The following is a 17,924-nucleotide window of genomic DNA, read 5'->3' as shown; positions in this document are numbered from 1 at the left end:
GAGCTCATGTCCTAATTTCTTAAGGTTAATCAGACCTAAGGTTTTTACTCTACATGAATGACAGGGGCTCCAAATTAAGATCTAAAAGTAAAAATTTTAATTATCATTCGGGGCATTGGTATATGATTAACTACAGTACTCTATTCATTTCTAACTGGGGGCCAATAGCAAGATAATAATTTTTAATTTTTAAAATTACAGAATTATACATACAAAAATTAAGACTCCTGCCCTATGAATTAAACATTAACTATTTTTGAAATGGACTTGGAAAGAGCAGGGTCATCATTTAATCCATTTTTTCGATCTCATTGTTATTGGTTTATAGCAATAGTGGTGCTTGGAATTAATGAGACTAATTCAGAACTATTTGGTATTAAGCAATGAAAATATTCTGTTATCTCTCCACCTGCATCCCAGGTTTAGATTAATATGCAAATCCAACAACAGGAACCTAGGGTCTACATGTAGAGGTGGGGCAAGACAACAAAATACTCGTTGACCTCAGACCTTCTCAGAGGCTTTTGAGGGCTGGCGCTGCGTGGCTCTGCCTGCCTTGGAGCTGCTGGCTGTCCTCACTCTGAGGACAAGACTGGCCCCTGAGAGGTGATGTGTAATAACCAACGTGAAACTAAGAGACTTGCTTCGTCTTCTTCATCTTCTGTTTCATCCTTTTTCCTCTGTGCCCTCAAAATCAGGACTTTTCTTTCTGACCATGTTCACCTCATTTGCTTTGCCAGTGATCCTGATGTCTCTCAGTCTTGCCAACAGTTCTCTTGAATAATTTAGGTTTGTCTCAGCAGTTACTTTTCTCCTTCTTGTGCATCCATGTGCTGCTAACTGCTGGGAAGAAAGTAGCTATTCCTGTTGTGAAGCAGCCCTGCCTCCTGTTCTCTCCAGGGCATATGCACTGAAGTGTCTTTATCATGTGTTCCAGGGGGCTGAGTTTTTGAACACTCTGTGTGGGAAGGCATTTTATTGGTGGGTGAGGATTTATAACAAACTTTCCCTATATAGGGAAAATGAGAAGTTGTTTTTCTCATTGGATACAAGGGGCCTTTTACCATCCCTGACGCATTGGTTCTAATTTAGGCCAAGTCCTTGGTAACAGAAAGTCATGCTTATTTCGTGGTGACTCATGTCAAATTGGAGATGTCATTTTAGTATAGTAATATCGGGAGCATTAAGTACAGTGGTACTGAGCTATTGAGGTGAAATTCCAGGCTGTTCAGTGTTCCAAAAGCAAAGGCCCCTAAAATTATTATAGATTTTTTTTTTTAAACTATAAGCAACTTAGCATGCCAGGAAACATGTATCTCTTGGCTCCTGGTTAATATTCAGAGTATGGGAGCATTTGTTGTATATCAGTCAGATATTTTATATGTTTTGTGTAATCTAGGATCCTCCCTGTGAACATACATCAGTAGCAAAATAGAGACCAGAATATGGAAATCTTTAAAGATTACTATAGTGGACTGACAACTGGACTAGGAAGAAAAAGAATTTCAGTTGTTTTGTGTACTAATGAATTACCTAGCCTTGGAAAATCACATAACCTGCCATAGTTTTTCTTACCTATACATGAAATGAAATGAAATGAAATGAAATGATCATCCCTGCCTTGCATATCACAGTTTGCATCTATGTGTGTGGACATGCACATAAAAATGCATTGAAAAATAGGAATTACTATTTATTGTGAAATCAAGTTATTAATAATCTAGCCCCCAACTAAAAGTTTATATTAACTATAAACTGCTTCTCAATGAAAATTTGATTTCTACTTATTTTTTACTGACTCTAGTTTTATTTAAATTATTTTCAGAGCTTAAGATGTGGGACCACAGGAGTGGTGACTTTTATCAGAGGTAACATGCTCCATGTGGCCTGGGTTGGGGATTCCCAGGTTATGCTTGTGAGAAAAGGCCAAGCTGTTGAACTAATGAAGCCACACAAACCGGACAGGGAGGTAAGTGTGCTCTGTTAGAGCACATGCCACAGAGGCAGTTTTCTAGTTACTAAGATTCATTTGATTATTATAATTACCACGACTCGCTGAGCAACCATGTCCACCTTACAAAGGAGTAATAAAGAGAACCTCTCCAGGAAGCTGATGAATATTATATCTCTTGTTTACTATGTAAGGTAGAAAAATAAATCCTGAATCCAATTATTTGCTTCTCTCTATTGCATTGCTGTTTAGGATGAAAAGCAGCGAATTGAGGCTCTTGGAGGTTGTGTAGTCTGGTTTGGTGCCTGGAGGGTGAATGGAAGTCTGTCGGTCTCCAGAGCTATTGGTAGGAAAAACCAATTAATTTTTGTTTCTCCAGACTGTCCTCTTCCAGATCACGGTCTTATATTAACTCCATATTATATTAACTACAATAAGAAAACCTGAGATGGTAATTTATATTATCAGACTGGTTATTATTATTTAAAATAACGATTGGATAATGCCTCTTAATTATTTGATTTAATCAACCATTTCATCTATATGCTTAAATACCATTATTAAAAGGGAACTATGTTAAATGCAGAACTTCTTAGTTTCTATCCTTTTTTTCTTTTTTGAATGGAAGCCCTTAATCTTTGGGACACAAATTTGCTTAAAACCATAGTGATCCTCATTTCATTCCATTTTGGGTCATATTTAGCTTGACTCGGTATTTTCAAGAGAACAGGAAGGCTTCCCTCTCTATATTTTACCTTTCTAATGTCTTTACTTGTTTTTCATTGAATTATAAAATGACATCAACATTGTACTTTTTAGATGAAAACAATTTTCTTTATGTGGAATATACTGATTTGCCAGGTAACCCTAGGTTTTAAAGAATCTGGCTCCCTAGTACATAAGTTCTTCAGAAGGGGAAGTCAATGAAACTATCTAAAACTTAGAGAGTAAACAGCTAAGCTTATTGGACGGAATGACAAAATGCAAGGGCATAAGTTCAAAGATAGTCCTGTTTCTATTTTTGTTTTACTTTGGCACCTGGGTTTATTATATTTTAGGCTTCATGTCTTAGCTTCATTTTCTGGTTTTTAAAGTTTTTTTTTTTAACATTTATTTATTTTTGAGACCAAGCATGAACGGGGGAGGGGCAGAGAGAGAGGGAGACACAGAATTCGAAGCAGGCTCCAGGCTCTGAGCCATCATGACAGAGCCCAAAACGGGGCTCGAACTCACAGACCATGAGATCGTGACCTGAGCTGAAGTCGGACGCTCAACCGACTGAGCCACCCAGGCGGCCCTCTGGTTTTTTAAAAAGAATAAATTTGTGTGTATCTTTATAGGTGATATGCATGCATACTGCAGTTCTTAGACCCTGCTCCTAAAGAAAAAATGAAGTGGTTTGACGTAGGGATAAAATGGATAAACGGCATTCACATCCAACCCCCCAATTTTGCTTATCATTACCAAAACATTCTGGAACATTAACAAAATCTCAAAGGATTGATTCAGTTTCACCAGTGATGTGAGTTCCTCCCACTCTTTGGGAAGGTGCTGGCAAGCTGTGAAGTGGCCCAAATGTGAGCAGCAGAAGGCTGAGACAGAAAGTGAAAACTGAAAGATCCTGCAAGTGCTTCTGAAAAAATAAGAGTTAGTTTTATCTTAGACTGAGAGTTATTAGGAGCTCTGGAATAAGACCACCGAGGAGAAACTTCTCATTACTAAAACACACCCTCATGTAAAATTATTTCTGACAGTTCCTCTTGATCTTACTGTCTTTGTCACAGTACTGAAACGTACCTTTCATGCTGATAATAGAACCAACTTTACTAGAGAATACTTGCCTTTTCTTGCTTCTAAAATATAACACAAGGAGAAACCAAAAGCAAGGGAAGACTGTCCTTGAATAAGAGACAGTCTAAGAGAGAATAAGGCAAACTTGATAGACGAAGTGGCTTTTAGGTTGGATGTGGAGGACAGTGTGTAGGGGAGGAAATTCCAGGGGTAGGGGCATACAAATACGTGGGCGCCTGAAAGGGCATGCCATGTTTTAGGAACAGCAGCACATACAAGAGACCAGGGCAGAGGGTGGGCGTGGTAAAAGTAAGTGTTGCTGCCAGATTGTGAAGGGGTTTATATGCCAGGCTAAGTAGTCTAGACTCTCCCAGGTGAATAAGCATAGAGGCCACATGATCATTTATAATCCCTTATAAAGGTATTTGTTTGGGATGATGGTATAGAAGATGGACTAGAGTACAAAGACTAGATGGGATCTTTCAGGGGCTGTTGATACAGTTTGTTACAGCTATGAGGGCAGCTCAGAAAGGATACAGAGGAGGCAGAAATTGATTGGATGGAAGTGACAGTTTGTGGGGGTGGAGGAAAGCTGGCTTCCAGGTTTTTGACTTGTGTGACTGAGATGATAAAGCATCTGTAAGAAAGCAGCAGCATTTGTGGGGTGGGGAAGAGGGCGGGTAATGAGTTCATTTTGGACATATTTTATATTCTAGGTACCTTACCTGTGTGGTATCTTAGAAGAGATAATTTATATGTAGTTGGAAATACAAATCTGAGCTTAGCAGAGTTCTGAGTTGCAGATAGAAATGTGGGAACTCATCCCATTTTGGCAATAATATTAGCACTCTGTGAAGTGATATTGTATATATTAGTTGACACTATAGGCATTGCCCAGGAAGAACATGTAGTGTGATGAGAGACCCAAGGATGAGACTCATTACTGAAGGTTCCTGCTCTCTAGGTTTGTATCTTGGCTCTGTCACTTTACAAGCTATGCGCCTTGGGAAATTAACTTCCTTGTGTCTGTTGTTCCTTTGTAAAGCAGGAATAGTAACAGTGACTGGCTCATGGAGTTTTTGTATTAAATAGTATAATACATGCACCATACTTAAAACCCTGCCTGGCAGAGTTTTAGCACAAAATGATCATTAGTGCTGTTATTAAGTGAAAGAGCCAGTGAAGAAAATCAAGGAGGGATCAGAAATATACAAATGGGCTACCACAGATACTAAGTAAGAGAATAGGGTTTCTAGGAGTTAAGTAGTCACAGGGTCAAGTGCTAGAGAGGTGAAGTGAGATGTGGGATAAAAAAAAAAAAGACACGGAATTCTGAAAATAGGAAATAATTGGTAATATAGGAGAGGGAGAATGAGCAATAACAAAAGAATGTGTGTAGATTTAGTTTCTTGGGCAAGTTAGTGGTAAAGGAAATAATGTGGTGGCTTGTGGGAAAAGCTGATTTGGGAAAGGGTTGTTTTTATTGTTTTTGTTTTTAGGATAAGGAGTTTAGATCAGATTTGTAGGATAAAAGATGAGAGCAAGTAGAAGAGAAACTGAAGATGAGACAGAAGTGAGTCCTAGAGAGTCAGGTCCAAGAGCACAGGTTAGCTTTGAGAAGGAAAAGGAGACCTCTTATCTGAGACTGCTAACTCATAAGGTGAATCTCTTCAAAAAAAAAAAAATAAAAAAGGAGGGGGTAGGGGAAGGAATTGAGGGAATTCAGGTTTGATAAACTTCATTTTCTTTGAAGTAGGAAATCAGGCCCTCTACCAAAATCCAGTAGCTTAATTGGAAGAGAGAGGTGAAGAATGTGGGAAAGATTTGGAAAGCTCACAGAATAAAACAGGGGGCTAAATGGGGACAAGAAAAAGTACTCTTGAGCTGAGTTCAACTCTACTTAGGAAATAAGGGACACTTTTAAAGCTTTAAAAATGAACAGCTTTCAACAGTTTCTCCTCCTGAGCCCTTCAGATTTATGATCCAAAGTTGACAGAGGCATGATGTTTCCTAGCACATGGAGAGAGGAGGTTGAAGATAAAAGGATGTTGCCATTTCCACCATGAAATGGATAATCATGCCCTCCTACCAAATTTGGGGGCGAAATGTCATGAATTTGACATCCAACAGTAGAGCAGGTGAAAAGCCAGAATTTTGGCAGCATTTTCTCTGTGCAAATCTTTTGTATGTTCTGTTCCAAACTAACAGTTGCAGTAGCCTTTTAATTGAAGCACTAAAACAAGATATTTGGGAACAGTATGACTCAGATCACATTTATTTTTAGAGCTGGAATTCAGAAAATAATAATGATGATAATAATAGGTGGAATAGGGGATGGGGAAATTTAGTAAAGTGGATTGGTGGGGAACACTGAATCCTGTGATTGGAAGTTTTGATTAGCTTTCTCAGGCTACTGGGAGGCATCACAGTATAGAAGTGAAATTGAAGTTGATGGAATCAAAACCATGTTTGAGGGAAGATGGTTCTGGCTACTGTATGAAAAAGACTAGTTTCGTATCTTTTATCTGTTTTTCAAGGTATCCCATCACGAGACCTGCTGAGAGGGCATGTGGCCCACACTGGTCCTAGCGGTTATTGCTAGGGTTCCTACTGAGCTTTCTGGGCCTATGTGAGGATTAAACAGGGATGTGAAATGTTGGAGAGGACCTTACTTATAGGAGAGAACCTACAACAAATTATGAGAAAGAGTAATGACAGAGCCAGATCACTTAAGTATAATTATCTTCATTTTATCATCCCCTAGTTACAAAGTCATTTTAGTACTTCATCAGTATCTAATGAGGGTTTGTAAGTAACAAAGGTAGGGTTGGGACCCAGGTAGTCTGACTCCACCAAGCTGTACTTTACAAATGATAAAATGTTTTGTAAATTTTAAAACTTTAACTGTTTCCTAATATAGCAGTTATTGCTAAATACTGTTTCCTATGTACAGTAGAAAATGAGTATCCCTTGTTGTACTAATAAGCAATCCTGTGTTATACTTAATAGGCTAAGGACCCTTTGGCTAGGCTCTCTCCAAGTACCTAGAGGAAAACAATAAATATAGAATGGATCTGGAAATGCTCTAGATCTGAAAGATCCAAATGTGCATTGTAGATGATTAATTTTCTCAGTAGTCTGATGATAGACTGAAGACCATGAGCCCACATTAAGCTAAGTTTCTGTCTCCACTCCAAGCACTCCATATATAGCTACGCATCATTCCTTAACAGTTGTCTCTCTGTCTTTGTTAATGCTATTCCTTCAATCAAGGGCTCTTCTATGCCTGGTGATAACTAACTTCAAGGCCCAGTTCAAATGTCATTCTGTAAGTGGATGAACTATTAAATAAGAGAGAAATAATGGCCCAGTAGGGCTTTGGGGGCTCTCACAGTGTTCATAAGTAGAGAATGAACAATAGCAATAAAGGTGGCGGGGGGAGAGGGTTCGATCAAAGACAAATGAAGAAAGCAAAAATATGGTAGTCCCTGAAGATGAGAGAAATATGATTATGTTTTCCAGTTCTCTAGAAGTTACAAGTAAAGCAGCTTTAAAAAGCAAAAAGTGGGGCATCTGGGTGGCTTAGTCGGTTAGGCAGTTATCTTCAGCTCAATGATCTCATGGTTCATGGGTTCAAGTCCCATGTTGGGCTCTGTGCTGACTGCTCAGAGCCTGGAGCCTGTTTCAGATTCTGTGTCTCCCTCTCTCTCTGTCCCTCCCCTGCTCACACTCTGTCTCTGTCTCTTCAAAAATAAATGTTTAAAAAACTTAAAAAAATAAAATAAAAACCAGAAAGTAACTAAGTAAATAAATAAATAGCAGAAAGCAAACTAGATTGGGAACCAAGAGGCTGACATTCTAGTTCTCATCTGAATCTTGGGATGACTTTTCCTGGCTTAAGGGAGTTGACTTGATTTTTAAAAATCCCTTGTAACTCAAACCTTTCTCTGTGCTAGCAGCATAAAGCTATTACTTTGAAAACAAAGACAAAATGTAAGTGTTTAATGAAGAGTGATCACAACTTTGTTGTTTTTTTTTTTAATGTGGATTTGTTCTCAAGTCTGTTAAGTCAAATTTAACCACTAATAAAAAAAAAAAAAGATCTATCAATAAACAAAATGTTCCTGTGTTAAGACTGAAATTTTTCAATGCAGCAAAAAATTTAGATTTGACATTTGTTGCCATGCTCAGCTAAGCCTAAATCATAGCTAGAGGCACAAGATTCAGAGTATAATAAGCTAGCTAAGTATGTAAGCCCAGTGAATGGCAATTATTTAACAGAGAGTAAGGAGTGAGCAGCATCTGATTAACAAAGAATCAAGTACTATATTTTATCTGAAACTAGTTTATAAATTCTTTCCAGTGTATTCGGATCACAATCCAGTAAATTATGATCAGTCACAGCATTGGCCATAAACATTCCTATAAACATACAAGGTAAATTTGACCTACTTTTTAATTCCCACAGGAGATGCTGAACATAAGCCATATATCTGTGGGGATGCAGATTCTGCCTCTACTGTTTTGGATGGAACTGAAGACTACCTCATTCTGGCCTGTGATGGCTTCTATGACACCGTGAACCCTGATGAGGCAGTGAAAGTTGTGTCTGACCACCTGAAGGAGAATAATGGAGACAGTAGCATGGTTGCCCACAAATTAGTCGCATCAGCTCGTGATGCTGGGTCAAGTGATAACATCACTGTTATTGTGGTATTCCTGAGGGACATGAACAAAGCTGTAAATGTTAGTGAGGAATCAGATTGGACAGAGAACTCTTTTCAAGGAGGGCAAGAAGATGGTGGGGATGATAAGGAGAATCATGGAGAGTGCAAACGCCCTTGGCCTCAGCACCAGTGCTCAGCACCAGCCGATCTAGGCTATGATGGGCGTGTGGATTCATTCACTGATAGAACTAGCCTGAGCCCAGGGTCCCAAATCAACGTGCTGGAAGACCCAGGCTACCTAGATCTCACACAAATAGAAGCAAACAAACCTCACAGTGCCCAGTTTTTGCCACCAATTGAGATGTTTGGTTCTGGTGCACCAAAGAAGGCAAATCTTACTAATGAGCTAATAATGGAGAAAAAATCAGTTCAATCATCACTGCCTGAACAAAGTGGTGCTGGAGAGTTTCCCTCTTTTAATTTGGGTTCAACAGGGCAGCAGATATACAGAATGGAGAGCTTATCTCCTGTCTGTCCTAGGTTGGAAAATGAACAGTTCAAATTCCTGGGAAAGAGAGTTTCCAGATTGTCTCATTTACGCTATCATTATTCAAAGAGATGGTATGGATTCAGGTTTAATACAAAGTTGTATTCATTTATGTCTGCTCAAGAGCCTTCCCACAAAATAGGCACTGGTCTGTCCTCACTTATTCAAAGTGGGAAGAGAAATAGGATGTTAAGAAGTTTTCTGCCATGGAGGCAAAATATTTGGAAAGGATACAGTGCCAACATGATGAGGAAGCTCAGAAAGAGTAATGATATTCCAGACCCAGGTCTTCCTTGGAGCTATAAAATATAATACTTTCTCTCTTTAAAGTAGGCTAGCTAGCTCTCCCCCAATAAAAACACCACTATCAGAGTAGAAACAAGGTAGACATTTCTGAAATATATGTGCTTCATTATGAAACCATGGATGGCTCAATTCTTAAATGTAAATAGATCTCTAGAAAACCCAAAAGTGTTTCCAATCTAAAAAAAAAAAAAAAGTATTGGCGGTTTCACTAGCAAAATTATACAACTGGTCCCTGTGATGTGTCTCCACACCTACATACAATCCCCACTTTACTACCCTTCACATCACTAGTGGAAGCTTGTGAGTTATTTTAGTCAGGATATCTAATGTTGAAATCTGAACGCAGGTGATATCTGGTTTGATGTGCCTAATATATCTATGGGAAACCTAATGCAGAATTAGATTTAACTGGGGGATGTTCCTTAAGACTGGGGACTGTGAGGGAACCCCTCCCCTCTTTTTTTTTGGTTGGTAAAAGACTAAAAGCCATATGGGTTTTAATTGGTTACAGTGAAAGCAGAAAACTAGTATAAAAGTGTCATATTTTCAGACTTGTGAGGTGGTATACAGTCAAAAAGATATACTGATTTTTTTTTTCCTGTAACATAAAAGATTATGAAAATTTTCTGAATTAAAAAGTATTTCCTAGGGCTGTGTAGCTATTTGGGAGTTTCATAACCTGTTATGGTGCTTTTGGCAGAATTTTTATTATTTGTCATTTTAGACTGCTGTCAACTGGTTTTAACCTATGATGCTAATATGTTTTTTCACTGTACCTTCATCTCAGGAATAAAACTGATTTAATGGAGATGATGTTAGGTACAAATATACTAGAATCAAGTTACCATTTAAAAAAGAAAAACAGTATTTCTATTTTTTCTGCCTTTTTTTAAGTTCACAGACAGCAAAAGCATACACTACTACAAAAATAAAAACTGGTTTTGGTGAATGAAAAATACTGGTTTTAACTTCTCTAAAATTGTTTTCCCCAAGGGAATGAAATAATTGGTATGAAAGAGGTTGAAAGTACTGCCCAAAGTCATCCCAGAGAGGCCAAGTGCAAAGGAGAAGGCAGAGAATGGAGACTGAGGTCTATCTAGTTACAAATGGAGAATGCTCCAGAGTCCTGCTACATGCCACTTCAGACTGCAGAGAGGACGTCTTTCTCATTTCAGTATAGTTACTTATATTTGATAATTTGTCTGTTTTGCCATTTCTGTAGTTTCAAGCTAGAAGCATATCTTTAAAGACAGCAAATTAACCAATAAGCAGATTCATTCTGTGAAGCTGCCTCTGATTCTCTTGAGAATCATGAATAATACCACATGACCTTTTACCTTCCCCTAGTCAACCGTGGACCAGCCATACCATGGACAGGAGCTGCCCACTCACATACAACACTGGGAGGCACCAAATGTTCTTGCTGAAAAATGTCCACTGCCTGTGTTTTTTATAGAATAATACTGTTACTTTATGTTCCCCAGACCCATAATGGAGGACTCAGATTCCTAGATTTTAAAAACAAAGGACTGCAGCGTATTTTGGATGCCAGTATAGCTATATCAAATACATAAAAACTTCAGCAATGATCAGATTGTTAACCTATACATTTTATTTTTAAGAATTTGTAAGATTTTCAGTATTTCTCTTGAAGTCATTTATTCTTTTCTCAAGTCTTCTGACACGTGGCTAAAAAGGAGGAAGTAAACATGGCTCCAACTATAGTACCAGAATTTTCACTAACCTGATGTTTACCCCCATATACGGACCTCACTCACATCTGTCACTTTCTGAAGCCTAGATCTTGTTAACAACCCATCAGGTGAAGAGTCAGTTTCAAATCAAATTATCTAAGGAAACAAGAAAACAGGCAGCAGAGTATTGGTACACATTATAGTCCAAAGCACTTACCTAAATTAAAAAAAAAAAGTTTTAAGATTTTCTGTAGTTGTCCATTGCTACTGTGTTTGATCAGAATAAAGAAGGTGAAAGGAAAGAAGATACAAATGATAGATTTTTTCAGTGGGGAAAAATGGCTGGATGAAACTCGGATGAATAGACCACACTTTTAAGGGTCTGAATTTTGTAGATCTGACTATATAAGCAGTTCCATTTTTCATACCAGTAGCCCTCTAGAAAATAAAGCAGAGTAGTTCTAGTGTGGTCAAGTTATAAACCAATATTGTGAAAAATAGCAACTCTTCATTTGTTCACAACATGCATATTTATAGAGTAGTTAGGTACCATTTGTAAGGTAAATCCTTTAAAATTCTACATTAAAGTAGTGGTTATTGGTATGATATATGCTGCTCTTGATTCTATAAACTAGGTAAAAAGCAGTGCTTTGTGAAATGCAGTGTTATATCTTAATGCCACTGGTGATAGAAAGTAGTTCCCTTCGAGTTCAAATCCTGTGCCCTTATTTGCTGCTTGCTAATGTAAGCAATAAGTACCCCTCTAACTAATGGTATCTACACATTCTGTAACTTGTATTTAATGATGGTGTATCTGGTGATTGTAAAAATATTAGATATAAAAGTATATATAATATATATTAACTGTTAATGCTGAGGTAATAGTCTGTGAATTATGTGTTTTGTACTTTTAACTGTGTAATTTAGTGGTGGTGAAAATTCTACACTCAGTCCTTCAGAGTGACAGTATCCCTTTTTCAATTTAACATGATATGCATCAATTTGTTTGCCTGCTAAAGTCTTGTTAGAATAGGAAATAGTAAAACAAATATAAACAAGAAAGTGTAGTACTTGTTAGGGAAACAGACTTCAGGTTACCAAATGAAGTCCTTACAAACTCCTTGTACATTCACTGTGAGTTTCAAAGGGAATCAGTCCCTAAATTTAGGGTTTCCTTTGTTCACTTTCTAGATGTGTACTTTTGAGGGATATCTGAGGTTTAGCAACATTACAGCACCAAACACTGGAGCTATTAATCCCACTTATATCTGTGCTAAAGGGGATGGTGGAAACACACATGTATATACCTTTACTTTACCTAGAAGTGCCATCCACTGTCCTTGAAGTAGTAAGACTAAAGTTACTATTGCATTTAAGTAGGAGGATCCTTGAAAGTAACACCTTTTCCAAGGACAGTGTCAACAATGTCAATGTCAACACTGAGTCTGATTCTGACCACATTTATAGTGGTATAATGTCAACGTGGTGGTATAGTGTCACGCTGTATCTTCATGACAACCATACTCCATTGTTGGAACACTGTGCCAGTAAAAAGTGCAACATCCGATGGGCAGACGAAAATGATGCATAAAGAAGTTCAGTGTTTACAGATAAAACTGCTGTGGTTCAAGTACTTCTCCATCAAAGGCTTGCCAAGGCTTTGTGAGAAAGTGATTTGTAAATTATTACTTTAGTGTTTAAACATAATTTATTCACTCAATGACCATTCTCGCCTACGCAAGGCCATGAAGGGGGATACTATATAGTTTTGGTCACATCGTAATTTTGGACACTTTTTCTTTGAGTCTTAAATTAGCAAAAGAACGTACTTTTTTCACCTTTTAAAACCATGTGATATTAAAGGATAAATTACCCACTCTTCTGTTCTAACCTGTGAATAGCTTAAATGTTTTTCTTCAAAACAAGATACCACCAGTATTATCACATGACTATTTTCCAAATGGTACTGTGTTGAAAAGTAATTGTTACTTCATCTTAGCAGTATTTTTTATCTTCTATTTTGAAGACTATTGTATTAATTAGAAAATAGGAAATAGGGAACTCCAGATTGACACAGCAGTTGTTCTGGAAAAGGAAATACTTTAATAAACTCTGATGTATTAAATAGTCCACAGATACATCATTGTTAACTCTTACTCTAGGTGCTCTTTGATGAGAGACAGGCTTTGTTCCCTTGTTCATGACATTACTCTGCAAAGAATTCTCTATGGAGTGAAGCGAATGAAGTGAATCATTTCTTACCAAGTAAATTTAACAATTTACAAACCTGCTCTACAGCTCACTTATGAGTTCAGTTGTAATCATGAGTGATCCTTCCTATTTTATTAAAACTATTCATTCAGGTTAAGACATATGTGGAAATATTGCCAATACCTTAATAAAACCCAACAATTTAAAACCACTAGTCATTTGTCTTTTTATTCAAAGGAAAGATAAGTTATTTATTGCTAAGGTTAATCATAGCAACGAAGAACCTCAAACCAAGCACATACTCCTAACCTAGATTAATTCAGACTCTGCTATACAAGTCTAATAAGCAGGAGGAAAGGCCTGCTGTGTTTAGATGTAAAAACAATTCTCCAAACTATCTACTGCCCTACATATGATATGTCACTTTCAACAAACTATACAGAACCATATGAAAAAAAAAAATGTATTCTGAAGAGTGAAGCAATCATCAGAACCAGCCACCCTTAACAGCCAAAGCAGTCCTGAGAAAGAACAAAGCTGGAAGTATCACAATCCCAGATTTCAAGCTATACTATAAAGGTGTAGTAACCAAAACCAGTATCGTACTGATACTGGCATAAAAATAGACCTAGTGATCAGTGGAAGAGAACAGAGCAAGCCCAGAAACCCAGTCGATGTGTGACAAAGGAGGTGTAAAACTATACAAGAGGGAAACATCAGTCTCTTCAGTAAATGGTGGTAAGAAAACTGGACCACAGTCACTCTTACATGGTACACAAAAATAAGTTCAAAATGGATTAAATACCTAAATGTGACACCTGAAACCAAAAACAAAACCACACCAAAAACCTAGAAGAAAACATAGGCAATAATGTTTTTTTTTTAATTTTTTTTTTTTTAACGTTTATTTATTTTTGAGACAGAGAGAGACAGAGCATGAATGGGGGAGGGTCAGAGAGAGAGGGAGACACAGAATCGGAAGCAGGCTCCAGGCTCTGAGCCATCGGCCCAGAGCCCGACGCGGGGCTCGAACTCACAGACTGTGAGATCGTGACCTGAGCTGAAGTCGGACGCTTAACCGACTGAGCCACCCAGGCGCCCCAATAATGTCTTTAACATGAGCCTTAGCAACATTTTTCTAGATCTGTCTCCTCAGGCAAGGTGAGCAAAAGCAAAAGTGAACTATGGGGACTTCACTAAAATAAAAAGCACTTGCACATTGAAGGAAACTATCAACAAAATGAAAAGGTAACCTGAATGGGAGAAGATATTCACAAATGACATATCTGATAAAGGGATAATATTCAAAATATATAATGAACGTATACAACTAAACATCAAGAAAACATTCTGAATAAAATATTGGCAGAGTACCCAAACACATTACAAAGATGACATACAGATGGCAAAGACACATGAGAAGATACTCTGTTATCACTCATCATCAGGGAAATGCAAATCAAAACCACAATGAGATATATAACATCAGAATAGCTAGTATCAAACAGACAAGAAATAACAAATATTGGCAAGTATGTGGAGAAAAAGGATCCCTCATGCATGCTTGGTGGGATGTAAACTGGTGTAGCCACTGTGGAAAACAAAATGGAAATTCCCCCCAAAATGAAAAATTGGGTGCCTGGTGGCTCCATCAATCAGTTAAGTGTCTGACTTGATTTTGGCTCGGGTCATGATTTCACGGTGGGTTTGAGCCCTGCACTGGGCTCTGCGTCGTGTGGAGCCTGCATGGGATTCTCTGTCTCCCTCTCTGTCTCACCCTTCCCTGCTCATGTGCGCACACTTGCATGATCTCTGAAAAATAAACTTTAAGAAAAAACTAAAAATTGAATTACTGGGGTGCCTGGCTGGCTCAGTTGGGAGAAGTGTGTGACTCTTGATCTTGGGGTCATGAGTTCAAGCCCCACAGTGGGTGTAGAGATTACTTAAAAAAAAAATATGTAAAATAGAATTACCATGTGATCCAGTAATTCCACTATTGGGTATTTACCCAAAAGAAATGAAACACTAATTCAAGAAGATACATACACTCCTGTTTGCTGCAGCACTATTTACAATAGCCAAGACAGGGAAGCAACCCAAGTGTCTGTCCATTGACAGATGATTGGATAAAAAAGATGTGACACACACACACACACAGGAATACTACACAGATATAAAAAGGGTTGCAGTCTTGCCATCTGCAATAACATGGATGTACAATGGATATCATGTTAAATGAAGTAAGCCAGAGAACAAATACCGTATGATTTCATTTATATGTGCAATCTAAAAAACAGAAAGCAGAAACAGACCCATAAATACAGAGAACTGACGGTTGCCAGAGAAGAGGGTAGTATGGCCATCGGTGAAGGGGAGTGGGAGATCTAGGTTTCCAGTTATGGAATAAATAAGTCACAGGGATAAAAGGTACAGCGTAAGGAATGCAATTGGTGGTATTGTAATAGTGTTGTATGGGGACAGATGGTAGCTCTGTCACTTGTGAACATACAGCATAATGTATGGAGATGTTGAATTACTATGTTGTACACTGTGTATCGACTATGTATCAATTTAAAAAATACACAATTCTGAAACAAAAACAAAAAAGAAGCACTGACTTCTGCGGGCAGGTTAAGCATCCAACTCTTGATTTTGACTCAGATCATGATCTCATGGGTTTGTAGGATCAAGCCCCGCATCAGGCTCTGCAGTGGCAGCATGGAGCTTGCTTGGGATTTTCTCTCTCCCTCTCTCTCTCTGCACTCTTACTCTTGCACTCCCTACCCTTGCACTCTTTCAAAATAAACAAACATTAAAAAATAAAAAAGGAAAGGAAAGAAGAAGCAGACTGATAGGACCAAGATTTTGGGACAGAAAATTTAAAATAATTAAGGCTAGGGGTGACTGGGTGGCTCAGTCAGCTAAGCATTGGCTCAGGTCATGATCTCACAGCTCATGAATTCAAGCCCCATGTTGGGCTCTGTGCTGGTAGCTCGGAGCCTGGAGCCTGCTTCGGATTCTGTGTCTGCCTCCCTCTCTGCCCCTCTCCCACTTGAGTGCTCTCTCAAAAATAAATAAACATTAAAAAAATTTTAAACTATGGTTAATATGTTATGGAAATGGTGGACAACATATGCAAGATCTTATAGGTGGTTTTAGCAAAGAGAAACTATAAATAAAAATGCTAGAAATGAAAAGTACTGTAATAGAGATGATGAATGCTTTTGACTGGCTCATCAGTGGATTGAACAGTGCTGAGGAGAGATCAGTAAACTTAAAGATAAATCAACGTAAATTACCCTAACTGAAACACACACACACACACACACACACACACACACACACACACACACAGTGAAGGAAAAATGAAAACAAAATAATCCCAGAAGAGAACATACAAGAGCTGTGGGACAATATCAGTCTAACATATACATATAATTGGAATCCTAAAAGGAGAAGAGAAAGATAGGGCAGAAGAAATATCTGAATAATAGCAAGAAAATTTCCAAAAATTTAAATCACAGACATCAAATCGTAGATCCAGGAAGCTCACAGAATATATAGCAGGATAAATACTCGAAACACACACCTAGGAAAAACAAATCTCTTCCAGATGCCTTCACTGGTAAATTCTACCAAACATTTAAGGAATAAATAACACCAATTCTATAATTCTCTTCCAGAAAAGATTAATTTTTTAAGGTCAGCATTACTCTGATACCAAATAGAATGAAGACAGGAAAACTATACATAACAATATCCTTCTTGCATATAGATGAAAAAATCCTCAGCAAAATATTAGCAAAACCAGTATCACTTATTAGAATGGCTAAAATTAAAAAGTGCTGACAGTACCAAGTGTCTGTAAGATCCAACTAGAACTCTCACATGTTGCTGTTAGTAATGTAAAATGGCAGTGCCACTTCTGGAAAAGTAGGTATCCAAGGATACATACTCTTTGGAATGTCCTGAATGACCCTCAGGTTTGACAATTGCTAGAACAACTCATAGAACTTAGGGAAATACTTATAGTTTTATTATACAAAAGATCAAAACCAGGCAAAAGAAAAGATGCATACAGTCAGGTCTAGGAGAGTCCCAATGTGAAGCTTCCTTGTGACCAAAGCATTTAAAAAAGTCTTTTTTTAAATGTTTTTATTTATTTTTGAGACAGAGAGAGACAGAGCATGAGCAGGGGAGGTGCAGAGAGAGAAGGAGGGAGACACAGAATCCCAAGCAGGCTCCAGGCTCTGAGCTGTCAGCACAGAGCCCGACGCAAGGCTCAGACTCATGAACTGTGAGATCATGACCTGAGCCGAAGTCGGACGCTCAACCGACTGAGCCACCCAGGCGCCCCACCAGAGCATTTTATCTTCCCGAAACAACTATGGATGACAATACAGAGTACTGCCTACTGGGGAAGCTCATCTGAGCTTCAGTATGCAGAGATTTTATTGGGATTTCATAAAGTAAGCATGACAGACTCACTGGCAATGAGCCTGAACTATTCAGGCTGATATCAAGTGACTATGAACCCCAATCCTCTAATCACATGATCAGTCTTTCTAACATGCCAGACCCCATCCTGAATTATCTCATTAGCATAAGCTATCAGGACCCACCATAAATAACAAAGACAATTCTATCATTCAGGACATTCCACGGAGTATGCACCCCAGGAACCAGAGACAAAGACCAGCCAGATCTTTATCACACACCCAGCAATCCCATTCCAAGGCATATATTACTCTAGAGGA

General features: G+C 38.2%; 2 protein-coding genes across 4 annotated transcripts in view; one reads left to right on the top strand and one right to left on the bottom strand.

Annotated features, from left to right (window-relative positions):
• PPM1E (protein phosphatase, Mg2+/Mn2+ dependent 1E) overlaps positions 1-10,535 on the top strand; it is a 213,235-nt gene extending 202,700 nt beyond the window's left edge. For all 3 annotated transcript variants that reach the window (XM_060647751.3, XM_060647752.2, XM_060647753.3), the window contains 3 exons: positions 1,826-1,969; positions 2,204-2,297; positions 8,211-10,535. In XM_060647751.3, coding sequence (XP_060503734.1) covers positions 1,826-1,969; positions 2,204-2,297; positions 8,211-9,268 — 1,296 coding nt within the window. In that variant the 3' untranslated portion in view covers positions 9,269-10,535. The remainder of the gene's footprint in view (positions 1-1,825; positions 1,970-2,203; positions 2,298-8,210) is intronic.
• Positions 10,536-10,851: 316 nt separating this feature from the next.
• The window catches only part of TRIM37 (tripartite motif containing 37), a 145,761-nt gene continuing 138,688 nt past the window's right edge, over positions 10,852-17,924 (bottom strand). Inside the window, exon 25 of the mRNA XM_078437363.2 lies at positions 10,852-11,112. Coding sequence (XP_078293489.1) covers positions 11,109-11,112 — 4 coding nt within the window. The 3' untranslated portion in view covers positions 10,852-11,108. The remainder of the gene's footprint in view (positions 11,113-17,924) is intronic.

Source organism: Panthera onca, chromosome E1 (genome assembly GCF_046562875.1).
Source record: "Panthera onca isolate mPanOnc1 chromosome E1, mPanOnc1 haplotype 2, whole genome shotgun sequence".
Lineage (NCBI taxonomy): Eukaryota > Metazoa > Chordata > Mammalia > Carnivora > Felidae > Panthera > Panthera onca.
The sequence above is the reverse complement of the archived record's forward strand: the minus strand, read 5'-3'. Positions and strand labels throughout refer to the sequence as shown.